Source organism: Entelurus aequoreus, linkage group LG21 (genome assembly GCF_033978785.1).
Source record: "Entelurus aequoreus isolate RoL-2023_Sb linkage group LG21, RoL_Eaeq_v1.1, whole genome shotgun sequence".
NCBI classification, from domain to species: domain Eukaryota; kingdom Metazoa; phylum Chordata; class Actinopteri; order Syngnathiformes; family Syngnathidae; genus Entelurus; species Entelurus aequoreus.
Genome location: NC_084751.1, coordinates 12,275,794 through 12,303,697, shown reverse-complemented (window position 1 = coordinate 12,303,697; position 27,904 = coordinate 12,275,794). Strand labels below are relative to the sequence as shown.

Sequence of the window (27,904 nt, the reverse complement as noted above, 5' to 3'; positions counted from 1 at the left end):
GGCTTTTTGCCGATATCCGATATTGTCCAACTCTTTAATTACCGATACCGATATCAACCGATACCGATATCAACCGATATATGCAGTCGTGGAATTAACACATTATTATGCTTAATTTGGACAACCATGTATGGTGAAGATAAGGTACTTTAAAAAAAAAAAAAAAAAATAAGATAACTAAATTAAAAACATTTTCTTGAATAAAAAAGAAAGCAAAACAATATAAAAACAGTTACATAGAAACTAGTAATTAATGAAAATGAGTAAAATTAACTGTTAAAGGTTAGTATTATTAGTGGACCAGCAGCACGCACAATCATGTGTGCTTACGGACTGTATCCCTTGCAGACTGTATTGATATATATTGATATATAATGTAGGAACCAGAATATTGATAACAGAAAGAAATGTGGGGAGGGAGGTTTTTTGGGTTGGTGCACTAATTGTATGTGTAACTTGTGTTTTTTATGTTGATTTAATTTAAAAAAAAACAAAAAAACAACGATACAGATAATAAAAAAACCGATACCGATAATTTCCGATATTACATTTTAACGCATTTATCGGCCGATAATATCGGCAGGCCGATATTATCGGACATCCCTAGTAATTTCACCTCAAATTTTAGTGTATATTACTGTTAATGGAAAAACAGTACTGCTGTTTTTATGGTAACAAAAAAAAGACAGCTCAGTTGCCAGAATTTTACTGTAACATTTTTTTCCGTAATTTGAGTTAATTTATTTTGGAAAACCTTGTTACATTGTTTAATGCATCCAGCGGGGCACAAAATTAGGCATAATAATGTGTTAATTCCACGACTTTATATATCGTATCGGTTGATATAGGAATCGGTAATTAAGAGTTGGACAATATCGGAATATCGGCAAAAAAGCCATTATCGGACATCTCTAATAACTACACAGCACAGTTATTATAATCAGCTAATTTAAAAAAAGATTATTTAACAATTATTAACCAAATATTGGTACCGTGGAGTACCGGTATCGATTCCCAGGTACCGTATATTACCATTTAGAATAGAGAAGAGAATAACCTTTTATTTTCTCACGTAGGGATTGTGAATAATAGGCAAAATTCTGTTTTTTGTTTAAGTAAATTACAAAAATTGGAAAAGAAGAAAAAGGGTGAGTCACTGCAAAAAAGCAGTAATGTAAACAAGTCAGCTCAGAGGAAATTGTTCCATGAGTCACTTCCTGTCAACTTCATGCAAATAATCAACACACAGCTTCATCCCACACGCATTGTCTTCTGCTTTAACACACATCTGTAGCAAGTCTTCTCACAGCACCTACAGATGGTCCGGAAGTTAGTTTTATTTGTATTTTTGTTTCTGCCTTCCCACGCCAGGGAGTTCTCTTGATCAGAAGAGCTCCCGTCAGAGCCTGCCGACTGTCTTCCCCTCCACCTCCTTTGATCAGCGCCGAGCCACCAGGAGGAAGTGGAAAGCTCAAGCTGAGCTCTAAAAGCGGCGGCCTCTCTCTAGTCAGGGTAAATCCCACCCCAGAAAGTGCGGATTAAACGCCGGGAAAGTATTACACAATTGTGGATCTCAGATCAGAGCCGGAGAACCTGTACCACTTCCAGCTAGTTAAGAGCTGCGAGTGTAACAAAAGGCATGGAGCGCTGACTCAAAAAGCTTCATTACGTATTCTTGGTAATGTTCTTTTCAGTTTCTGCTGGTCAGACAAGATTTGGGTTCCTCAGAAGGGTCATCTGACCACTCTGAAGCGTCTATTAACCATAGAGCCAAACAGGTATATCTGACACCTGCTTGGCCACGCCTATAAAGCAGCTGACGATGGTCACATGACCCTTCTAAGGAAGAATGTTGGAAATATAAAACGTCACCCTTTCCAAATATAACTGTTGATAAGGAAATAATACAAAATGTTAGTGAACATCGTTACCCGGGTGTCATTTTACACCCAATACTTGGCTTTAAAAAACAAACAGTTGTGCCTGTCATCTCTGTTGATCATGTTTTTGTTTGGCTAGGTTCTGTTTGGTTTTTGGACTCTTTTAGTTTCTGTTTACGCTCCATTGTTTTTGTTACCATGACAACTTATTAGTTTCACCTGTTCACGTTTTGGACTCATCAATCATGTCACTAGTATTTAAGCCTGTCCTTTTCAGTTAGTCTGTCTGGCGACATTCTGTCCTAGGGTAATGTCGCCAGGCTGACTTCCTGGCAACTATCGGCTTAAATAGTCTTGAACATGATTAGCAACAGGTGCGTGAGTGCAAACGTGAAACAGGTGGAACTAATGGGTTGCTATGGTGACCAAACAGGAACTAAAAAGAGTAGGGATGTCCGATAATGGCTTTTTGCCGATATCCGATATTCCGATATTGTCCAACTCTTTAATTACCGATACCGATATCAACCGATATATGCAGTCGTGGAATTAACACATTATTATGCCTAATTTGGACAACCATGTATGGTGAAGATAAGGTACTTTTTAAAAATAATAATAAAATAAGATAACTAAATTAAAAACATTTTCTTGAATAAAAAAGAAAGTAAAACAATATAAAAACAGTTACATAGAAACTAGTAATTAATGAAAATGAGTAAAATTAACTGTTAAAGGTTAGTACTATTAGTGGACCAGCAGCACGCACAATCATGTGTGCTTACAGAATGTATCCCTTGCAGACTGTATTGATATATAATGTAGGAACCAGAATATTGATAACAGAAAGAAATGGGGGGAGGGAGGTTTTTTGGGTTGGTGCACTAATTGTAAGTATCTTGTGTTTTTTATGTTGATTTAATAAAAAAAAATAAAAAAAAAAAAAAAACGATACAGATAATAAAAAAAACGATACCGATAATTTCCGATATTACATTTTAACGCATTTATCGGCCGATAATATCGGCAGGCCGATATTATCGGACATCCCTAAAAAAGAGTCCAAAAACCAAACAGGACATAACTTAAACAAAACAGTCTTAAGTACCGTATTTTTCGGACCATAGGGCGCACCGCCGATGAATGGTCTATTTTTTATCTTTTTTCATATATAAGGCGCACCGGATTATAGGGCGCATTAAAGGAGTCATATCATTATTATTTTTTCTAAATGTAAAATACTTTCTTGTGGTCTACATAACATGTAAGGGTGGTTCTTTGGTCAAAATGTTGCATAGATTACGTTTTACAAATTATCTTCAAGCCGCTAACTGTTTTAATGACATTCAGACTTTACTTCAATCAATAACGGAGCAGCACATCCTCATCCGGAAACAACAACAACGCCGGAAATGTGTCACGTGAAAAACCGTCCGACCGTAACTCTCTAATAACTAAAGTTCCTTGGGTGAATTATGTAAACTCACTACACCGGTATGTTTTAGTGTTTTCATGGCGAGTTTAGTGACAGATATAAGTAAGAACTTTACACTACTTTAAATGGCAACAGCAAAGGATGAATGTCCCATAACAAGAAGGTAGAGAAAAAGAAGAAGATTATCGACTACGTTGTCGGCACAGACTACAAAGGCGGACACGCGCAATTTTTCAGGATTTATGCAGATCACAAGTACAGATCAGCAGGTACCAGAAGGTAAGAGAAGTTGCTTTTGCATAATATTGCGAAACAAAACGCCAGATAATATATCTTACCTTATACACACACCATAATAATACTCCTACGTTGAAGCACAGTACAATCCATCAATCCACCTTCACAGCTTACCAAAGTCGTACTAAAACATTTTGACAGATTTCTGAGCGCCGTGTGTAATGTTCTATATTTTCAATGGAGCATATCAAATGTTGGTGTTTGCTTGAGTCATATTGCAGTCTACATGTATCTCTTATGTGTGACTGCCATCTACTGATCACACTTATCATTACACCATGTACAAAATAAAATTGCTTTGAGGTCGGTAAGCAAAACCAGAATTATTCCGTACATTAGGTTCACCGGGTTATAAGGCGCACTGTCGAGTTTTGAGGAAAAAAATGATTTTAAGTGCGCCTTATAGTCCAGAAAATACGGTACACCATAAAAATGTTCAATTGTATCAGGAATTCGTTAACTCTAGAGGCAGCTCCAACTTATTTTAATGCAATGGTTATGTCTCGTTTTTATTATTGTATAACCATAAAGTGAAGCTTTTCTCTAGTGACTCAAAGCGCTTTTACATAGTGAAACCCAATATCTAAGTTACATTTAAACCAGTGTGGGTGGCACTGGGAGCAGGTGGGTGAAAAGTGTCTTGCCCAAGGACACAACGGCAGTGACTAGGATGGCGGAAGCGGGGATCGAACCTGGAACCCTCAAGTTGCTGGCACGGCCACTCTACCAACCGAGCTATACCGCCCCAACATTTTGGTCCCAGACAAGCAAAATGACACTGAGGCCATTGGAAACCTTGCACAAACAATCGCTCAAAATCCTTGACAGAAAACCACAACACCTCCATCACCGTTTGGTTCTTCAAAAATATAGACTGTTAAATTTTGCTAACGTTAAAAGATTAGCATCAATACGAATGGCCCATAGAATCTTAAAGAACACTGCACCAGCCCCACTTAAAGGCCGACTGAAAGCCACTACTACCGACCACGCAGTCTGATAGTTTATACATCAATGATGAAATCTTAACATTGCAACACATGCCAATACGGCCGGGTTAACTTATAAAGTGACATTTAAAACTTCCCGGGAAATATCCGGCTGAAACGTCGCGGTATGATGACGTATGCGCGTGACGAAGTCAGAGTAACGGAAGTTATGGTACCCCGTAGAATCCTATACAAAAAGCTCTGTTTTCATTTCATAATTCCACAGTATTCTGGACATCTTTTGCAATTTGTTTAATGAACAATGAAGGCTGCAAAGAAGACAGTTGTAGGTGGGATCGGTGTATTAGCAGCGGACTACAGCAACACAACCAGGAGGACTTTGTTGGAGCGCTAGCCGCGCTAGCCGGTGACCTCACCTTGACTTCCTACGTCTCCGGGCCGCCAAACGCATCGGGTGAAGTCCTTCGTCCTTCTGCCGATCGCTGGAACGCAGGTGAGCACGGGTGTTGATGAGTAGATGAGGGCTGGCTGGCGTAGTTGGAGAGCTAATGTTTTTAGCATAGCTCTGTGAGGTCCCGTTGCTAAGTTGCTAAGTTAGCTTCAATGGCGTCGTTAGCACAGCATTGTTAACCTTCGCCAGCCTGGAAAAGCATTAACCGTGTATTTACATGTCCACGGTTTAATAGTATTGTTGATTTTCTATCTATCCTTCCAGTCAGGGGTTTATTTTTTTGTTTCTATATGCAGTTAAAGCACAATGTTATCACGTTAGCTCGTAGCTAAAGCATTTCGCCGATGTATTGTCGTGGAGATAAAAGGCACTGAATGTCCATTTCGCATTCTCGACTCTCATTTTCAAGAGGATATAGTATCCGAGGTGGTTTAAAATACAAATCCGTGATCCACAATAAAAAAAGGAGAGTGTGGAATCCAATGAGCCAGCTTGTACCTAAGTTACGGTCAGAGCGAAAAAAGATACGTCCATCACTGCCTCTCAAGTCCTTCACTGTAACGTTCCTCATCTACGAATCTTTCATCCTCGCTCAAATTAATGGGGTAATCATCACTTTCTCGGTCCGAATCTCTCTCGCTCCATTGTAAACAACGGGGAATTGTGAGGAATACTAGCTCCTGTGACGTCACGCTACTTCCGGTACAGGCAAGGTGTTAGGCTCGACCAGAGCTGTTGAACCAAATGTACCAGGGACCCTCAAGGACAAAGTCAACGGAGGCAGTAATAAAGTATAACAGAGTTTAATGAAACTTTACGGAGGAGCGGAGGGATCCCGGGGAGGCGGCGAGGCGTGGGAGACACTGGGTTTGTGGAGGAGGGAGCCTGGAACGAAGCAGAAAGCAGAATCAGCATGGAACAAACGAGCACCAAGTTCTCCTTTAACTAACTCACAGAATACTACTAGATAGCTGTAATTCTAAATGCTGTCTATACTGACCACAGGAGTCAACGTTCAAGCGTCGGGCGCCGGCTCTCAGCGGTTTATGTAGGCTGCTCTCTGATGGCTGGGATGTGGAGCAGCTGGGCTGATTGGAACCAGCCACACCTGTGCTGGCTGCAGCAGGCTGAGAGAGACGCCCGGCCCTTGCCCTTAGATGGCGTGCAGGGGAGGGACCAGGAACGTGTGACACAACAGTACCCCCCCCCTTAGGGGAGGCACCGGACGACTGTCCTAGGGCACCTGGATTGTCCCGATAGAAATCGTCCAGCAGGGAGGGGTCAGCCAGGTAGGAACGGGGCACCCAGCTACGGTCTTCAGGGCCGAAGCCCTCCCAGTCCACCAGGTACTGGAATCCTTTCCCACGGCGGCGGACGGCGAGCAGCTTCCGAACCGTCCAAACAGGATCACCACCAGCCAGGACTCGGGGGGGTGGAGGGGCGGAGGTAGGGGGAGACAAGGCACTAGTGGTCACGGCCTTAATCTGGGACACGTGGAACACCGGGTGAACCTTAAGAGCAGGAGGGAGATTCAGACGAACTGCAACGGGGTTGATAACACTGTCCACAGTGTAGGGTCCGACATAACGAGGATTCAACTTGCGGGTTGAAGTCTGGGACGTCTGCAGGGGCAGGTCCCGGGCCAATAGCCAGACCTTCTGACCAGGCTGATAGTCAGGTGCACGCACCCTCCGGCGGTTGGCACCACGCTGGGTACGTGCAGAGGCACGGAGTAACGCAGCGCGGGCAGCCTCCCAGATGCGTCGACACCGGCGGAGGTGGGCTTCGGTGGAGGGAACTGCTACCTCCACTTCCTGTTCGGGAAACAGAGGGGGTTGGTAACCCAGCGAGCATTGAAAGGGTGACATGCCGGTGGCAGAGCTCTCCATGGTGTTGAGGGAATATTCCACCCAGGGTAAGTACTTAGCCCAAGAAGAGGGGTTGCTGGAGGCAACACAGCGAAGAGTCTCCTCAACTGTCTGGTTAGCGCGCTCCGTCTGCCCATTGGATTGTGGATGGTATCCAGAGGAGAGGCTGGCCGTGGCTCCAATACCCTTGCAAAAGGCCTTCCACACCTTGGAGATGAACTGGGGACCACGGTCTGACACGATGTCAGAAGGAATGCCGTGGGGGCGGACAACATGGAGGGTTAGGAGGTCAGCCGTCTCAGCAGCAGACGGGAGTTTGGGGAGAGGGACAAAATGAACTGCTTTAGAGAATCGGTCGACCACCGTCAGAATGGTGTCACAGCCCTGGGACACAGGAAGCCCAGTAACGAAGTCCATACCTATGTGAGACCAAGGCCGACTCGGAATAGGAAGGGGTTGTAGCAGGCCTGCAGGAGGCCTGTGTGAAGCCTTACTACGGGCGCAGACGGTGCAGGCGGCCACAAATTCCCTGACATCCTTCTTGAGGGTTGGCCACCAGAACCTCTGAGCAATGAACGAAGCTGTCCTGCGCTCTCCAGGGTGACAGGCAACACGGCTGGAGTGCCCCCACTCCAATACCGGTGTACGGACGGCATCAGGAACAAACTGTCTGTTCTGAGGGCCGTTGCCAGGGTCGGGCTGGTTCTCTAAGGCCTGCCTCACCACAGCGTCGATGGCCCACGTGACTACACCTACCACCCGGGCAGGGGGCAGGATGGTGTCGGAATCCGATTCCTCCTGGACAGCAGGATCTTCGTTAGAGAATTGACGAGAGAGAGCGTCCGCTCTGACGTTCTTGGAACCTGGGCGGTAGGTGAGGGTGAAATCAAACCGGCTGAAGAATAAGGCCCAGCGGGCCTGCCTGGAGTTAAGCCTCTTCGCCGTCTTCAAGTAGGTCAGATTCTTGTGGTCTGACCACACGATGAACGGCAGCTTCGCTCCCTCCAACCAGTGTCTCCATTCCTTCAGAGCGTCGTGGACCGCCAACAGCTCCTTGTTTCCCACGTCGTAGTTCCTCTCTGCGGGGTCGTAGCTCCTGGAGAAATAGGCGCACGGATGAATCTTCTGATCCTCTTCGGACCTCTGGGAAAGGACGGCTCCGATGCCTGTGTCAGAAGCGTCCACCTCGACAATGAACTGTCTTGTCGAGTCAGGGTGGATTAGCACGGGTGCTGTGGAGAACAGACTCTTGAGCTTGAAAAAGGCTGTCTCGGCTCGAGACGTCCAGGAAAAGGGACGCGAAACGGAGGTTAGAGCATTAAGGGGGGCAGCGATCTGACTGTAACCCTTGATAAACCGGCGTAGAAAACCGGCGAAACCCAGGAATCGTCTGAGCTGAGTCCGGTTAGTAGGACGTGGCCACTCCTCCACGGCTTTGACCTTGGCAGGATCCGCACGCATCTGTCCAGCTTCCACAACGTTGCCAAGGTATGTCACCGAGTCAGAGTGGAAGACACACTTCTTAGCCTTGACGAACAGGCGGTTCTCCAACAACCGCTGGAGAACAAGGCGGACATGCTGGTGGTGTTCCTCCACAGACCTGGAGAAGATAAGGATGTCATCCAAATACACCACCACAAAGATGTTTAGCATATCTCGTAGCACATCATTCACGAGGGCTTGAAACACCGCCGGGGCATTGGAAAGCCCAAAAGGCATCACAAGGTACTCAAAATGGCCAAGGTGGGTGTTGAAGGCCGTCTTCCACTCGTCACCGTCTCTGATCCGAACTAGGTGGTAGGCATTGCGGAGATCAAGCTTAGTGAACACTCGGGCATGAGTGAGTGGCTCAAGAGTGGAACTAATAAGGGGAAGTGGATACTTATTCTTCACTGTGATGTCATTGAGACCACGATAGTCAATGCAAGGTCTCAGACCACCATCCTTCTTGTCTACAAAGAAGAAGCCTGCCCCCAGAGGCGAGGACGACGGCCTGATGATGCCAGAGAGCAGGGACTCCGCAATGTAGTTGTGCATCGACTCCTTCTCTGGTAGGGAGATGTTGTAGAGATGCGACTTAGGATAGGGAGCCCCAGGCAGGAGATCAATGCCAATATCATAGGGCCGGTGCGGAGGAAGTGAGAGTGCTTTATCCTTACTGAATACCAAGGCAAGGTCATGATAAACAGGTGGAACACCAGTGATGTCGGGGGGAGAGGACATGGGTTTGGGTCTGCTTGAAGGGGACAGGGCGGAGCGCAGACAGGTTGCATGGCATGCGGTGCTCCAGCCCAAAATACGACCAGAGGCCCAGGAGATGTGAGGTTCATGCCTCTCCAACCAAGGTCTACCCAACACCAGGGGCGCTGTTGGGGCGTGTAGAACAAAAAAGCGGATGGTTTCAGAGTGATTTCCAGACAGAGTGAGTGTGAGGGGTTCTGTGGAAAAGGATATAGTTCCCATGGAGTGTCCGTCGATCGCTTGGGGAGACAGTGTGCGATCTAAAGGAACTAAAGGAATGCCCGCCTGGTGAGCCAAAGAGATGTCCATGAGGCACTCGTCTGCACCGGAGTCAATGAGGGCACTAACAGACAGTGTCTCTTCATTCCAGGTCAAGGTTGCAGGGAAAAGTCGGTTGGAATGATTCTTGGGCTGGGGAAGAGTTGTTTGGCTCACCAGTATAGCCCCTACCGGCGAGCTGGGTCTTTTGGGCGGATCGGGCAGACCTTGATGAAATGTCCTGGCTCACCACAGTAAAGACACAGCTGGTTGGTGAGCCTTTGTTCCCTCTCAGCTAGTGTCAGCCGGGACCGGCCGATCTCCATGGGCTCGGCAGGCCCGGGTGAAGAGGGAGCAGGGAGGAGCATAAGCTGTCGAGGTTGTGGAGTGGAGCGAGGAGATGGTGAAGTGCGAGTCACTGAAGCAGAGCGACTGGACCCAGGAGGAGGAGAGCTTCGTTGGGCTCGGTCCGCAGGGCGCTCCTGAAGTCGTGTTCCCATCTTAAGGGCCAGGGATATGAGCTCATTAAGAGTCTGTGGGCTGTCACGGACCAAAAGATCTTTAATAGAATCACTCAGCCCCTTGCGGTAGACACTAAGAAGGGCGTGGTCGTTCCACTGGCTTTCAGCAGCAAGGATCCGGAACTCCAAAGTATACTGAGCCACAGAACGTGACCCTTGGCGAATAACTAGCAAACGGCTGGAAGCATCTTGTCCGTCAGTAGGGTGGTTAAACACAGCTTGAAACTCACTCTTAAACTGAGAGTAGTTAGTGGCAAAGACAGGGTTGTTCTCTACTGCTGCAATAGCCCAATTAAGAGCGTCGTCGACCAGGAGGGACATGATGAGGGCAATCTTCGAACCATCAGAAGTATATTTGGATGGCTGATGAGTAAAAAGTAACTCACACTGTGCCAGGAAGCCCCTGCAATGACCAAAATCACCATTAAATGGCCTAGGACTGACTAAGCCAGGCTCAGACTGAGGCTGCTGTGTGCTGGGGAGGACGGGGTTAACAGGCTGGTTTGAAGAACTTGAAGCAGAGTTAGATTCAGCTGAAACATGTGCTGTAAGGACCTCCAGGGTCTTCTGTATGCCGAGCAAGACTCCAGAAATGTCATTCACTTGGCCAGACAGAGCAGCCACATTACCAACAGTAGTTTGTGAAGTCTTCTCAAGCACAGCAATTTGGGATTGAACAGTGGGAAAAGCTTTGTTCAATTCTTCATGCAAAGTGGACAGTTGTGTGGCCTGGCCAAACACAAGCTCTCGTAATTCAGGGTTCTTCTGTCCCTCTGTCCCTGAGGACCCGGTTTGGTTCATTTTGGCTTGAACGTTCTGTTAGGCTCGACCAGAGCTGTTGAACCAAATGTACCAGGGACCCTCAAGGACAAAGTCAACGGAGGCAGTAATAAAGTATAACAGAGTTTAATGAAACTTTACGGAGGAGCGGAGGGATCCCGGGGAGGCGGCGAGGCGTGGGAGACACTGGGTTTGTGGAGGAGGGAGCCTGGAACGAAGCAGAAAGCAGAATCAGCATGGAACAAACGAGCACCAAGTTCTCCTTTAACTAACTCACAGAATACTACTAGATAGCTGTAATTCTAAATGCTGTCTATACTGACCACAGGAGTCAACGTTCAAGCGTCGGGCGCCGGCTCTCAGCGGTTTATGTAGGCTGCTCTCTGATGGCTGGGATGTGGAGCAGCTGGGCTGATTGGAACCAGCCACACCTGTGCTGGCTGCAGCAGGCTGAGAGAGACGCCCGGCCCTTGCCCTTAGATGGCGTGCAGGGGAGGGACCAGGAACGTGTGACACAACACAAGGCTGTTTTTTATCAGCGAGCAAAAGTTGCGAACTTTATCGTCGATTTTCTCTACTAAATCCTTTCAGCAAAAATATGGCAATATCGTGAAATGATCAAGTATGACACATAGAATGGATCTGCTATTCCCGTTTAAATAAAAAAAAATCATTTCAGTAGGCCTTTAAGCACTTCGTCCAGTTTACATCTGCTGTGACAACTAGAAACACACAAGCCTCCACCAGGGGGCAGTGTAGCATACCCAGATGCAAAACCTCTTTTGCACAATCGGCCTTTTCATATAAAGCCATAAAGGAATGGAACGACCTCACAACAAACTTGAAAAGTCACACAGATTACTCTTCATTCACAATTGAACTTAAAAGGTGGCTTTGGTGCTGTCAAAGCTGCTCACTGAGGCGAGCACTATGTCTGACATGTCAACTTAATGTGTATTATATTTATGCATGAGAAAATGTTGTAAGCTGTGAGGTGTGTCTGTTAAAATCCTGGATGTTTTTACAAATGATGACTGATGTGAATAAGAGCATGTATTGTTAGGTGTTATGATGTAAAGGAGAGGTGTGGTTGTAATGTATGCTATAGTATAATTTTATTGTTACAATTCTATTGCATGTTTTTGTATATTTTTAATTGAGGTAACCAGGGACTGCAGATGGAAATGAGCTATTTAGCTATAATGTGGTGCAGAACATATATGTATTTGATCTTAATGTCTCTGTGCATGGTCCCTTCAAATAAAGACTCAACTAAACTAAACTAAAAATATCGAGTTAAAATATTCCATCTATTACACGTAATCCTCTCTAACGGGAAGAAACTAAAAGTATGGAGCAGTAAAGAATAAGCCCTTTTTTGCAAATAGTATTCTAAATCCTTTCCACATGAAAAAGGGATAATAACATGCAATTTTATTCAAACCCTCTTTGTGTTCTGCAGCAACCACTCACTGGCTCTTGCCATATGAGAGTGTGACAGTATAGCGCCACCAGTTTCTTGTGTACCTCCATTTTAAATTCACACATTAGTTTATTTTTTCTACAGTAAGGAAAGACAATGCAATATTTTTTTCAAAGGAAACAATGTAATTGTCCAATGAGGGACATCCTTCAATACAAATGGTAAAATCTTCAACAATGGCAAACCGTACTACAAACCCCAGAGCCAGTGAAGTTGGCACATTGTGCAAATGGTAAATACAAACAGAATACAATGATTTGCAAATCCTTTTCAACTTATATTCAATTGAATAGACTGCAAAGACAAGACATTTAACGTTCGAACTGGTAAACTTTGTTAATTTTTGCAAATATTAGCTCATTTGGAATTTGATGCCTGCAACATGTTTTAAAAAAGTTGGCACAAGTGGCAAAAAATGCTCATCAAACACTTATTTGGAAAATCCCACGGGTGAACAGGCTAATTGGGAACAGGTGGGTGCCATGATTGGGTATAAAAGCAGCTTCCATGAAATGCTCAGTCATTCACAAACAAGGATGGGGCGAGGGTCACCACTTTGTCAACAAACGCGTGAGCAAATTGTCCGACAGTTTAAGAACAACATTTCTCAACCAGCTATTGCAAGGAATTTAGGGATTTCACCATCTAAGGTCTGTAATATCATCAAAAGGTTCAGAGAATCTGGAGAAATCACTGCACGTAACAATGAATGCCGTGACCTTGGATACCTCAGGCGGTACTGCATCAAAAAGCGACATCAGTGTGTAAAGGATATCCCCACATGGGCTCAGGAGCACTTCAGAAAACTACTGTCAGTAACTACAGTTCATCACTACATATGTAAGTGCAAGTTAAAACTCTACTATGCAAAGCGAAAGCCATTTATCAACAACACCCGGGAACGCCGCCGGCTTCACTGGGCCCGAGCTCATCTAAGATGGACTGATGCAAAGTGGATTAGTGTTCTGTGGTCTTTGAGTCCACATTTCAAATTGTTTTTGGAAACTGTGGACCTTGTGTCCTCCGAAACAAAGAGGAAAAGAACCATCGGGATTGGTATAGGCGCAAAGTTCAAAAGCCAGCATCTGTGATGGTATGGGGGTGTATTAGTGCCCAAGGCATGGGTAACTTACACATCTGTGAAGGCACCATTAATGCTGAAAGGTACATACAGGTTTTGGTATGTTGCCATCCAAGCAACGTTATCATTGACGCCCCTGCTTATTTTAGCAATTCTGAAGACAATGCCAAGCCACGTGTTACAACAGCGTGTCTTCATAGTAAAAGAGGGCGGGTACTAGACTGGCCTGCCTGTAGTCCAGACCTGTCTCCCATTGAAAATGTGTGGTGCATTATGAAGCCTAAATTACCACAATGGAGACCCCGGATTGTTGAAGAACTTAAGCTGTAAATCAAGCAAGAATGGGAAAGAATTCCACCTGAAAAGCTTCAAAAATGTGTCTCCTCAGTTCCCAAACGTTTACTGAGTGTTGTTAAAAGGAAAGGCCATGTAACACAGTGGTAAAAATGCCCCTGTGACAACTTTTTTGCAATGTGTTGCCTCTAAATTCTAAGTTAATATTTATTTGCAATGTAGTTTCTCGGTGTGAACATTAAATATCTTGACTTTGCAAAGTATTCAATTGAATATAAGTTGAAAAGGATTTGCAAATCATTGTATTCTGTTTTTATTCACCATTTACACAACGTGCCAACTTCTCTGGTTTTGGGTTTTGTACGACTAAAATTGACAGAAACATTATCCAGGATATGAGCAGCAATACCAAGCGTAGAAGAACTTGGAAACTGTTATGTGACTTTGACATTTAAAATTATTCAAACCTGATTCGGTGTTCTATTTCAAAATGGCTTTTGTGAACTCTGTGTTCCTTCTGTGCCGTGGAAATGAGGTGAACCTGACAAAGCAGATGATTCAGTTAATAAAGTAAATAATGGTGATTTATGCAGAAAAGTGACAGGAAGTTATGATGACCAAATATGGCAACACATACTCATGTGCTGGACACTGTCAGGTATTAATGATGCTATTTGGATTTACACAATATGAAAAAAGTTTACCTTTGCAACCTCATTATAATATTGGCTAAGATTTATATTCATAAATGTAAGTTTCTCAATATCCAACCTGTTTTTTGTGCCTTTAAAAAAATAATTAGAACTTTACTTTAAAACGCTTTGTACATCTAACAACCAAAAAGCTCATTTGAAAACTATGATACTGTGCTCCAAATTTGGTAAATTCACGGCCGTGGTCCCCAACATTTTTAGCACCAGGGACCGGTTTAATGTAGGCATTATTTTCAGGGACCGCCTTTCCACTTGTGTCAGATACAGGGGGTCATAAACGCCGCCCAGAGGATCACTGCATGTCCTCTTACATCTCTAGAGGAGCTGTATAAGAGACACTGCAACAGGAGAGCAACCAGCATCCTCAGGGACTCATCCCACCCAGGTCACCACTGGCTTGAACTCTTGCCCTCAGGGAGGCTCTATAAGACCATCAAAGCAGGGACAAATAGATTGAAAAACAGTTTCTATCCTAGAGATGTTATTGCCCTAAATTGTTTTATTATTATTTGTTGTCTTAAGACTATTTTATGTAGGTTGTTTTAAAAGCACTGAGCTGGATTGCTGTCCAATTTCGTTGTTTCCATACAATAACAATAAAGGTATTCTGATTCTGATTCTGATAAATACAGCAAAAATAAGTGGGAGCCCCGGGCTTGTTTCTTCTCAATGAAATGCAGATGGAAATCAGCCTTTGGCTACAATCTGTCAAATTTACATTTGATATGTTCATTGATGTGCATTGTGTCATGTCACATCAAATATAACAAATGACAACTTCCTATCAGGAGTTTTATTGTACATCTACAATATAAACAAGCGTATGGGTGTATCTAGCGGGACAGGCGAAAGTTAAGTCGGAGAAAATGCAGTCGTTTATAAATTATTTAATGTTTCCCTGTGCCCTGGTAGCAAATGCTTCACGGACCGGTGGTTGGGGAACACCGATTTACGGAACTTATGTGAACCTATGGCTTTACATTTTGTTATATATATATATATATATATATATATATATATATATATATATATATATATATATATATATATATATATATATATAATTTTTTTAATAATTTTATTTTTTTGCATTCTATTTTAGTTGCTTTATTGAGTTTTGTACTGTTTCTGTACATGTTTTGATCATTATTATTTCTTTACTTATATGTAAATTTCCATCCATCCATTTTCTATTGCTTGTCCCGTTTGGGGTCGCGGGGGGTGCTGGAGCCTATCTCAGCTGCATTCCGGCGGTAGGCGGGGTACACCCTGGAGTTAGAGTGTCCGCCCTGAGATCGGTAGGTCGTGAGTTCAAACCCCGGCCGAGTCATACCAAAGACTATAAAAATGGGACCCGTTACCTCCCTGCTTGGCACTCAGCATCAAGGGTTGGAATTGGGGGTCAAATCACCAAAATGATTCCCGGGCGTGGCCACCGCTGCTGCCCACCGCTGCTGCCCACTGCTCCCCTCACCTCCCAGGGGGTGATCAAGGGTGATGGGTCAAATGCAGAGAGTACTTCTCCACACCTAGTGTGTGTGTGACAATCATTGGCACTTTAACTTTAACTTAACAAGTCGCCACCTCATCATATGTAAATGTGCATATAATAAATAATTATTAGAGATGTCCGATAATATCGGAATGCCGATATTATCGGCCGATAAATGCTTTAAAATGTAATGTCGGAAATTATCGGTATCTGTTTTTAAAAAGTTAAATTTATGACCTTTTAAAACGACGCTGTACGGAGTGGTACACGGACGTAGGAAGAAGTACAGAGCGCCAATAAACCTTGCGTGCCGGTCCAATCACATAATATCTACGGCTTTTCACACACACAAGTGAATGCAATGCATACTTGGTCAACAGCCATACAGGTCACACTGAGGGTTACCGTATAAACAACTTTAACACTGTTACAAATATGCGCCACACTGTGAACCCACAACAAACAAGAATGACAAACACATTTCGGGAGAACATCCGCACTAGGGATGTCCGATAATGGCTTTTTGCCGATATCCGATATTGTCCAACTCTTTAATTACCGATACCGATATCAACCGATACCGATACTGATATATACAGTTGTGGAATTAACACATTATTATGCCTAATTTGGACAACCAGGTATGGTGAAGATAAGGTCCTTTTTTTTAAAAATTAATAAATTAAAATAAGATAAATAAATTAAAAACATTTTCTTGAATAAAAAAGAAAGTAAAACAATATAAAATCAGTTACATAGAAACTAGTAATTAATGAAAATTAGTAAAATTAACTGTTAAAGGTTAGTACTATTAGTGGACCAGCAGCACGCACAATCATGTGTGCTTACGGACTGTATCCCTTGCAGACTGTATTGATATATATTGATATATAATGTAGGAACCACAATATTAATAACAGAAGGAAACAACCCTTTTGTGTGAATGAGTGTAAATGGGGGAGGGAGGTTTTTTGGGTTGGTGCACTAATTGTAAGTGTATCTTGTGTTTTTTATGTTGATTTAATAAAAAACAAAACAAACAAAAAAACGATACCGATAATAAAAAAACCGATACCGATAATTTCCGATATGACATTTTAAAGCATATATCTGCCGATAATATCGGCCGGCCGATATTATCGGACATATCTAATCCGCACCATAACACAACATAAACACAACAGAACAAATACCCAGAACCCCTTGCAGCACTAACTCTCCCGGGACGCTACAATATATACCCCGCCCCCCGCCCCCCCACCTCAACCCCGCCCCCCCCCCCAACCTTCTCATGCTCTCTCAGGGAGAGCATGTCCCAAATTCCAAGCTGCTGTTTTGAGGCATGTTAAAAAAAATAATGCACTTTGTGACTTCAATAATAAATATGGCAGTGCCATGTTGGCATTTTTTTCCGTAACTTGAGTTGATTTATTTTGGAAAACCTTGTTACATTGTTTAATGCATCCAGCGGGGCATCGCAACAAAATTAGGCATAATAATGTGTTAATTCCACGACTGTAAATATCGGTATCGGTTGATATCGGAATCGGTAATTAAGAGTTGGACAATATCGGAATATCGGCAAAAGAGCCATTATCGGACATCTCTAGTTTTGATCATTATTATTTCTTTGCTCATATGTAAATTTCCATCCATCCATTTTCTACCGCTTGTCCCGTTCGGGGTCGCGGGGGGTGCTGGAGCCTATCTCAGCTCCATTCGGGCGGTAGGCGGGGTACACCCTGGAGTTAGAGTACGTGTCTGCCCTGAGATCGGTAGGTTGTGAGTTCAAACCCCGGCTGAGTCATACCAAATATATCGTATCGGTTGATATCGGAATCGGTAATTAAGAGTTGGACAATATCGGATATCGGCAAAAAAAGCCATTATCGGACATCTCTAATAATTATTATAAATAAATAATTATATATTTTTGTAAATAAACCTTTATTTATAATATATGTACATTTGCATATTATAAATAAAGGTTTATAAAAAATATATAATAATATTAATGTATCAATGATGTTCATTATTGTCATGTTGGACTTTGCACTGCGACATGTTTGTGTAGTCCAAATATTAGGAACACCTCCAGTGCAAAGTACAACAACCAACACAACACGCCAAAAAGCGCATCGCAATGGTGTGGAACAAAGTTTACGGAGTCGGGGTAAAAAAAAAAGTCTACATAAATGCCTGTTTTGTTACCTTTCTCAGCAGTTTGAGCACTTCCGCCGCCTGCTCCGTCTTCTGCTCCCGGAGATGCTTCTGGATGTCGCGGATCCAAGCCGCCCGTCTGACGTACGGACAGGGGCTGCTCCTCCGCAGCATGCCGGGCAGCTTGTCGGACTTGAGCATCAAGGAGGTAAACCGCAGCTCGCCATCACTTCCTCCTCGCCCGCCTTTGTCGCCTTTCACCGGCGGGGCGTCAGTCCTCTGTCGCCGTCTCTTACTTCTCTGCCTGCTCAACTTGGAGCCCATCACTGCCGGGAGGACGTGTTGTGGACACCGGGACTAGGACTAGTAGTAGTAGTAAATATGGCGGGAGGACGTGTTGTGGACACCGGGACTAGGACTAGTAGTAGTAGTAGTAGTAGTAAATATGGCGGGAGGACGAGACCTAACACCACAGTTAACTCGCAGCGAAGTGCGCACAAATGTATCCATGCTGGCTAAAGTTTAAGATGCTGCCCGCCGCGAGGAAAGACGTGCGAGTGTCGTCCTCCCGCCCGGATAAACACCACCACTCGCCCGCAGCCGCCACATTACACCTCCGGAGACTGGCTGCTCTCAGCCAATCAGAGGGCAGCTCTCATAAACAGATGCTGCCTCCACCTGGTGAAGGGTGGATGCTCAGCATCTCTACATTAAGTTCATAATTCAAGGTGATGCTCAGGATTTATTATAGTACACTGTAAAAAAAAAAAATGTTGCTTTGATGCAACATTTTCCAATCAATGTTTACAAGTTTTGATAACTTTGTTTTTTTTAAATTTGATACAACTTTGTACAAAACCCAAAAACCAGCAGTGTTGGGTTAGTTACTGAAAACCAGTAACTAGTTACAGTTACTAGTTACTTTATTTCAAAAGTAACTCAGTTACTTACACCAAAAAGTAATGCGTTACTGTGAAAAGTAACTATTTTGTTACTTCTTTTTTTTAAAGCTCCCATTAATGCCCTTTTAGCCTTCATTTCAGTACTGTTATTGCACTGGAGAATAATACAATGTGTTGATCAACTTGACATGCATTTGCATCACTGAACTCTGCTAAGCCATGTGCTCTACATACAACACACAAACAATGTGGTCTACATACAACACACAAACAATGTGGTCTACATACAACACACAAACAATGTGGTCTACATACAACACACAAAGACAAAGATATGTTTCAAAGGGCCAACTTATTTCAGGCCAGAAAAAATTGACAAAACTATTTTAAATAGCTGCAACATATCATACATAAGTAACAAACAGCATAATAACAACATAGCTGTAAACAAAATACGTACTTTAACTTTATTTTTACATACCAATACCTAACCAGACGTTTTTTCTCTCAGGGAATGCCGAAATAAAATCATGTCTGAAGCCCAGAACACTCTACACATTTCCCCAGTTTTAGTTAAGAGATAAGGAAATATTGGCCTGGCCCACTAGGATCCCTCTTTATGTTTGTGAACTTTATTTTTTATACATTTAGAGTGATGTGATAATCAAACACTCTCGAAGTCTAGAAATAAAGAGTATATAAGAGAATAGACAGAGTGTGTGTACTATAATTCATAATAACATTGATTTTGATTCAATATTATGGAGCCAGATGAGGTGGTTCGGGCATCTGGTCAGGATGCCACCCGAACGCCTCCCGAGGGAGGTGTTTAGGGCACGTCCGACCGGTAAGAGGCCACGGGGAAGACCCAGGACACGTTGGGAAGACTATGTCTCCCGGCTGGCCTGGGAACGCCTCGGGATCCCCCGGGAAGAGCTAGACAAGTGGCTGGGAAGAGGGAAGTCTTGGCATTCCCTGCTTAGGCTGCTGCCCCCTGCGACCCGACCTCGGATAAGCGGAAGAAGATGGATGGATGGATGGATTATGTTTTGAGCAATGACAGTTTGAAAGAAAAAAAAACAGCTTTGTTTTATTAGTCAACATTGTAACGTTTTCTAAATTACATTTAACCTTTAAGCTTTTTTATTTCACTTTTGTTATGTTTTTGTTTATTTTAATAGTAATTTTAGAAAGTGCTGTGGGCTTTTAAAACATTAGCTGTGGGCTACAAATGGCCTCCGGGGCACACTTTTGACACCCCTGCTATAGATAATAAAAATAAAAAGCTGAGCCTGGCGACGCATGCGTGTTAACAACTCTCTCCCTCACGAATGCTGCTGCGCGCACCCCTCCCTCCCTCCCTCCCTCCCCTTCCCACACTCAGACACACACACAGCGCGGCTCCTCCGTGTGACACAAGAGATTCAGAAGAACGACACCGTAGCGCTGCCACAAAACACACTCAGATCTTCTGTTTCAAGCCAATACTACATAAAAAGTAACGTAAAATAACGCAGTAACGCATCATGTAGTAACGGTAACTGAGTTACTGAATATAAAAAATAACGCGTTAGATTACTAGTTACCGCCGAAACTAACAGCGTTAAAAGTTACGCGTTAGTCCCAACACTGAAAACCAGTGAAGTTGGCACGTTGTGTAAATGGTCAATAAAAACAGAATACAATGCAAATACTACATATTCAATTGAATAGACTGCGGGCAGCACGGTGGCACAGGGGTTAGTGCGTGTGTCTCACAATACGGAGGTGCTGGGTTCGATCCTGGGCTCGGGATCTTTCTGTGTGGAGTTTGCATGTTCTCCTCCGGGTACTACGGCTTCCTCCCACCTCCAAAGACATGCACCTCAAGTTTCAAGTTTATTCACAATACCATAGAACAATTACAATAGTAGTGAATATCATTTAAAGATATTGGTAAGTGAAAAGGTCCCTCAAATAAGCTAGAAGAAACTTTTGATAGGGGGTCCAGAGGACAGTATATACATGGAATGATGAAAAATGGTAGCAAGCACAACAACAACAAAAACAACAACACTATATGATAAACACAAGATAATAATACCAAAGCACGCATACACATACACATACACACACACTTTCATTCGACCATGCAAAACCCAACAGTAGTCAACCCCACATGAGGCATTAGAGATAGGTGGTTAATAGGTAAGTTTTCAGTTTCTTTTTGAAGTTGGAGAATGGATACAGCATCTTGAGGCTCTCATTAAGCCGGTTCCAAATCTTAGGTCCCCTGCATACAACACTTCGATCGGTACAAGCCAGTAGACGATGTTTACCTGATATCAGATCTAAGTTACGAGTGTTGTGGGCATGCTGGGGATGGTAGATAGGAACCAAGCTACAGAGCCTAAGATTCAGCCTGTGGATGACTTGATAGGCTAAACAAGCATTTTGATAAATATTGAACTCTGTTAGTCTTAAAAGATGATAATTATGAAATAGATGTCGAGTGGGGGCATTAAACTTGGACCATGACAGGGCCTGTATGATTTTTCACCTGGAGATAGGTTGATTGGCAACACTAAATTGACCCTAGTGTGTGAATGTTGTCTGTCTATCTGTGTTGGCCCTGTGATGAGGTGGTGACTTGTCCAGGGTGTACCCCGCCTTCCGTCCGAATGCAGCTGAGATAGGCTCCAGAACCCCCAGTGACCCCAAAGGGGACAAGCGGTTGAAAATGGATGGATGGATCAGAATCAGATCAGAAATACTTTATTAATCCCTGAGGGGAAATTAAAATTTTCAGCACAATCCCATTCAAGATCAGACAAACATTACAGGGAGACAGAACAGGATTGCTGACGAGTCTGCCAATTTCCGGCGCCCCTTACAAAAAAGGTGAGATACAGGTAAACAATGGGGGGGGGGGGGGGGGGGTCGGTCTAAGACTGGGCTTAGGGGGTCCAGACTGAGGCCAGGGGAAAAAACTACTCACAGCCATAGCACACATCCCTCTTACAAGTGTGTAAGAGGGAAACATTAAACATCAAAGAACACAAAGGACATTAAAGATATTAAAAGAGAAGAGCTGATGCAACCAGCCACTTCTACATACAGCTATGAATACAAAGTAAAAGAAACATATACACAGTGGTGGCCTCTGCGGTGTTCCACGCCATCGTCTGCTGGGGTGGAGGGAGCATGGCCAGAGACAAGAGCAGACCCAACAAAGCAACCAAGAGAGCCGACTCCACTCTCGGCCTCCCACCAACTCTCGGCCAGTGTCCAGTCCGCATGGATGAGCGAGGATGCGTCTAAGGAGACTGAGGTGTCCGATACCTGCTCATTCAGCCAAGACACTGTGAAGCTTGTCCGTCCTGGCGCTCAGTGATAGCACTGCATCTCCTCCAGTCTCTCCAAACGAACTCTGGCGTGGCAGAGACCCAGCAGCTGGTCTCCATGGCCAAAAGGCTCCCGGAGGCAGATCCAGAAGTCCACAAAAAAGTACCGCAGAAGTCACGAAAGTGCTACCCCTTGTCACACAATCCCAAACGGTCCCGAACCAAAAGGCAAAAAAAAAAAAAAATTAAAATAAATAAATACATTTAAAAAAAAATTATATATATATATATATATATATATATATATATATATATATATATATATATATATATATATATATATATATATATATATATATATATATATATATATATATAATAACACATGAAAACAAGAGGGAAACACAAAAGGATGGCACAAGAGCACAGAGCTCCTGCCAACAGCAGCCACTACAGCAACGCCATCTTGGGGAAAAAAATGGATGGATGAATAGACTGCAAAGACAAGATATTTAATGTTCGAACTTGTAAACTCATTTGGAATTTGATGCCTGCAACATGTTTAAAAAAAAGACTGAGAAAGTTGAGGAATGCTCATCAAACACCTATTTGGAACATCCCACAGGTGAACAGGCTAATTGGGAACAGGTGGGTGCCATGATTGGGTACAAAAGCAGCTTCAATGAAATGCTCAGTCATTCACAAACAAGGATGGGGCGAAGGGTCACCACATTGTCAACAAATGCGTGAGCAAATTGTCCAACAGTTTAAGAACAACATTTCTCAACCAGCTTTTGCAAGGAATTTAGGGATTTCACCATCTAAGGTCTGTAATATCATCAAAAGGTTCAGAGAATCTGGAGAAATCACTGCACGAAAGCGATGATATTATGGACTTTCGATCCCTCAGGCGGTACTGTATCAAAAAGCGACATCCGTGTGTAAAGGATATCACCACATGGGTTCAGAAACACTTCAGAAAACCACTGTCAGTAACTACAGTTGGTCGCTACATCTGTAAGTGCAAGTTAAAACTCTACTATGCAAAGCCAAAGCCATTTATCAACAACACCCAGAAACACTTCGCTGGGCCTGAGCTCATCTAAAATGGACTGATGCAAAGTGGAAAAGTGTTCTGTGGTCTGACGAGTCAACATTTCAAATCGTTTTTGGAAACTGTGGACGTCGTGTCCTCTGGAACAAAGAGGAAAAGAACCATCCGGACTGTTCTAGGTGCAAAGTTGAAAAGCCAGCATCTGTGACGGAATGGGGGTGAATTAGTGCCCAAGGCATGGGTAACTTACATATCTGTGAAGCCACCATTAATGCTGAAAGGTACAATAACATCTACAAAGCGCACCTTTGTGCATTCACGCACAGCATACAACGTTTGGTGGACAAAAATTTGAAAAAAAAAAGGAGTGGAAGATTTTACACGTAAACAAACTGTTGCGTTTGTTTGTATTTCTCCACCGTTGTTTTCCTTTTTCAATCATTTTTAAAAAATGCTCCACTGAGCCACTAAGGCAGGGGTCACCAACCTTTTTGAAACCAAGAGCTACTTCTTGGGTACTGATTAATGCGAAGGGCTACCAGTTTTATACACACTTAAATAAATTGCCAGAAATAGCCAATTTGCTCAATTTACCTTTAACTCTATGTTATTATTAATAATGAATGATATTTACACTTAATTGAACAGTTTAAAAGAGGAGAAAACACAAAAAAAATGACAATTACATTTTGAAACATAGTTTATCTTCAATTTCGACTCTTTAAAATTCAAAATTCAACCGAAAAAAAGGAGACAAAAACTAGCTAATTCAAATCTTTTTGAAAAAATTAAAAAAATAATTTATGGAACATCATTAGTAATTTTTCCTGATTAAGATTAATTTTAGAATTTTGATGACATGTTTTATATAGGTTAAAATCCGATCTACACTTTGTTAGAATATATAACAAATTGGACCGAGCTATATTTCTAACAAAGACAAATCATTATTTCTTCTAGATTTTCCAGAACAAAAATTTTAAAAGAAATTCAAAAGACTTTGAAATAAGATTTAAATTTGATTCTACAGATTTTCTAGATTTGCCAGAATAATTTTTTTCAATTTTAATCATAATAAGTTTGAAGAAATATTTCACAGATATTCTTCGTCGAAAAAACAGAAGCTAAAATGAAGAATTAAATTAAAATGTATTTATTATTCTTTACAATTAAAAAAAAAAATTACTTGAACATTGATTTAAATTGTCAGGAAAGAAGAGGAAGGAATTTAAAAGGTAAAAAGGTATATGTGTTTAAAAATCCTAAAATCATTTTTAAGGTTGTATTTTTTCTCTAAAATTGTCTTTCTGAAAGTTATAAGGAGCAAAGTAAAAAAATTAATGAATTTATTTAAACAAGTGAAGACCAAGTCTTTAAAATATTTTCTTGGATTTTCAAATTCTATTTGAGTTTTGTCTCTCTTAGAATTAAAAATGTCAGGCAAAGCGAGACCAGCTTGCTAGTAAATAAATACAATTTAAAAAATAGAGGCAGCTCACTGGTAAGTGCTGCTATTTGAGCTATTTTTAGAACAGGCCAGCGGGCGACTCATCTGGTCCTTACGGGCTACCTGGTGCCCGCGGGCACCGCATTGGTGACCCCTGCACTAGGGCGTCACTAAAGAGCTGCATGCGGATAGTACAGCATGATCACTAATAGCAATCTGATGTGTGGTAACTTCAACAGTAACTTTCCAGTAGTACGTGTGCAACCTAAGGTGGTTGACTTTTAATAACATAATCCTACATGATGGCAAGCTATGTTTTAGCAGGCAGTTTATGTCGGGGTGGGGGTGGGGTTACGAAACAAATTGTGTGGATTTATTGCAGCTCGCCGGCCACAGCTGGCAAAACACAAAGAGTCAACATAAGCAGAGCTGGAAGGAAGCAGGGAGCAGATGATACACCATGGAGGTTATACTGTAACTCTAATAACACGTGTTATCAGGCAATATGTGAGTGTTACTCTGATGCGCCCATGTTGAAGAAAGGTTACGATGTGATAAAAAAAAACTACTAGTTGACAGGAATGGAGTTGAAGGCCAGTTGTGAGGCGCCCCTCGCTGGCAGCCTCCCCCCCCCTTCCTGGTTGGCGGAGGCGCACAAGGGCGTTTCAACACCTGGCCCGTAGCTCGCTCGCCCATTTGAGAAGACTCCACCGCGCCATCCACCTTTTTTTTTTTTTTTTTCTCCACGCTACGCTCGTTCCCCTTTCTCGCCTCCCCTCATGGTGATCTTCTTTCCTGGTAAGAAACACTTGAAAGCCTTGGTTTATGGGGGACTTTGTAGCGCGAGGGGCCCACTGTGTCAAGCATTTGTCGCCAGAGGCTCCCGCACGTTCCCGCTCTGCAGATAAAAAGCAGATTTCCACCTCATGTAACGTTTCATGTGTTCTTTTATTGTTTCGCATGTCTGTGGAAGAGTTTTATGGTGGCACGGGTTAAAGTGTAATGACCACAGTTACATATTGAAGGCAGCTTGTCACCTACTTGCAGATTGTGGCCAACATAACCACCAGTGACCTCCTTGCTGCAGAGGCCCCGGACGCAGACCCGAAAAGGTAAGATAAATAGGTCTTATCGGTTTATGATTCTGCACAGTAGCGCTGCAGCGATACTTTGAGGCATTTTTTGTGTCAATATCGCAGGTTGATGTTGAACTGTGTTTTTGTTTTCTTGATGAGTTGGCATGTACTGGGACAGAACAACCTGGTGCAAAGCCAGCTGATAAGAGTTTTCCAGAAAGTCCTTATTTACTTATAAATGCTTGTGTGCCAAGTCTTTCATTTTTTTGGACAATTCACTAAAAAATACAGTATTTGCACTAATTGCACTTCCTGGTGATATTTATACAAAATACATGATGTTTTTGGATGCGTTTGGTTCCCTGGCCGGACCAAAAATAAAACAAAAAATGGTGTGGTTCACTTTTTGTCATGAGACCAAAGGCTGAAGCCTAAAGTAAGGACTCGGTTGGACAACTTTTGTAACTTATAACATGACACAGCTCAACTAATCCAAGCCAAATTGCAGTCTGCTGGGGTTGAATGCGTACTGGAGGTTGTTTTTATTTCCTGCTAGTTTTACCAGCTTAGATCTCAGCAAAACTCTGTAAAATTACTTTTAAAGTGCAAAATTTAGTGTCATTTTACGTGACATAAGCAAATATTTCAAACCAAAATGCAGTTTGATGGGTTAAATGCATACTGTGGATCATTTTTACAAAACCCCAAAACCAGTTGTCAAATTGTGTAAATGGTAAATAAAAACAGAATACAATGATTTGCGAATCTTTTTCAACTTATATTCAATTGAATTGACTGCAAAGACAAGATATTTAACGTTGGAACTGGTAAACTTAATTTTTTTGCAAATGTTAGCTCATTTGGAATTTGATGCCTGCAACATGTTTCAAAAAAGCTGGCACAAGTGGCAAAAAAGACTGAGAAAGTTGAGGAACGCTCATCAAACACTTATTTGGAACATCCCACAGGTGAACAGGCTAAGTGGGAACAGGTGGGTGCCATGATTGGGAATAAAAGCAGCTTCCATGAAATGCTCAGTCATTCACAAACAAGGATGGGGCGAGGGTCACCATTTTGTGAACAAATGCGTGAGCAAATTGTCCAACAGTTTAAGAACAACATTTCTCAACCAGCTATTGCAAGGAATTTAGGGATTTCCCCATCTACGGTCCGTAATATCATCAAAAGGGTCAGAGAATCTGGAGAAATCACTGCACGTAAGCAGCAAGGCTGAAAAAAACAACATTTGCCCGTGACCTTGGATCCCTCAGGCAGTACTGCATCAAAAAGCGACATTAGTGTGTAAAGGATATCACCACATGGGATCAGGAACACTTAAGAAAACCACTGTCAGTAACTACAGTTTGTTGCTACATCTTTAAGTGCAAGTTAAAACTTTACTATGGGGTGGTAAAGCTCGGTTGGTAGAGTGGCCGTGCCGGAAACTTGAAGGTTCCAGGTTCGATCCCAGCTTCCGCCGTTGTGTCCTTGGGCAAGACACTTTACCCACCTGCTCCCAGTGCCACCCACACTGGTTTAAATGTAACTTGGATATTGGGTTTCACTATGTAAAGCGCTTTAGGCACTAGAGAAAAGCGCTATATAAATATAATTCACTTCACTTCACTTCACTATGCAAAGCGAAAGTCATTTGTCAACAACACCCAGAAACGCCGCCGGCTTCGCTGGTTCCGAGCTCATCTAAGATGGACTGATGCAAAGTGTAAAAGTGTTCTGTGGTCTGACGAGTCCACATTTCAAATTGTTTTTGGAAACTGTGGACGTCGTGTCCTCCGGAACAAAGAGGAAAAGAACCATCCGGATTGTTCTAGGCACAAAGTTCAAAAGCCAGCAACAGTGATGGTATGGGGGTGTATTAGTGTCCAAGGCATTGGTTATTTATACATCTGTGAAGGCACCATTAATGCTGAAAGGTACATAAAGTTTTTGGAGCAACATATTTTGCCATCCAAGCAATGTTATTATGGACGCCCCTGCTTATTTCAGCAAGACAATGCCAAGCCACATGTTACAACAGTGTGGTTTCATAGTAAAAGAGTGTGGGTACTAGACTGGCCTGCCTGTAGTCCAGACCTGTCTCCCATTGAAAATGTGTGGCGCATTATGAAGCCTAAAATACCACAACGGACTGTTGAACAACTTAAGCTGTACATCAAGCAAGAATGGGAAATAATTCC

General features: G+C 42.8%; 2 protein-coding genes across 2 annotated transcripts in view; one reads left to right on the top strand and one right to left on the bottom strand.

Annotated features, from left to right (window-relative positions):
- LOC133638412 (leucine-rich repeat-containing protein 75B-like) overlaps positions 1-18,094 on the bottom strand; it is a 73,275-nt gene extending 55,181 nt beyond the window's left edge. The window contains exons 1-2 of the mRNA XM_062030972.1: positions 17,956-18,094; positions 14,007-14,080 (exon numbers count right to left, since the gene is read on the bottom strand). The gene's annotated coding sequence lies outside the window, so the exon portion shown is untranslated. The remainder of the gene's footprint in view (positions 1-14,006; positions 14,081-17,955) is intronic.
- LOC133638411 (glutathione hydrolase 1 proenzyme-like) overlaps positions 1-27,904 on the top strand; it is a 113,557-nt gene that overhangs the window by 57,058 nt on the left and 28,595 nt on the right. The window contains exons 4-5 of the mRNA XM_062030971.1: positions 17,965-18,112; positions 25,678-25,742. Of these exons, the coding sequence (XP_061886955.1) occupies positions 17,965-18,112; positions 25,678-25,742 (213 nt within the window). The remainder of the gene's footprint in view (positions 1-17,964; positions 18,113-25,677; positions 25,743-27,904) is intronic.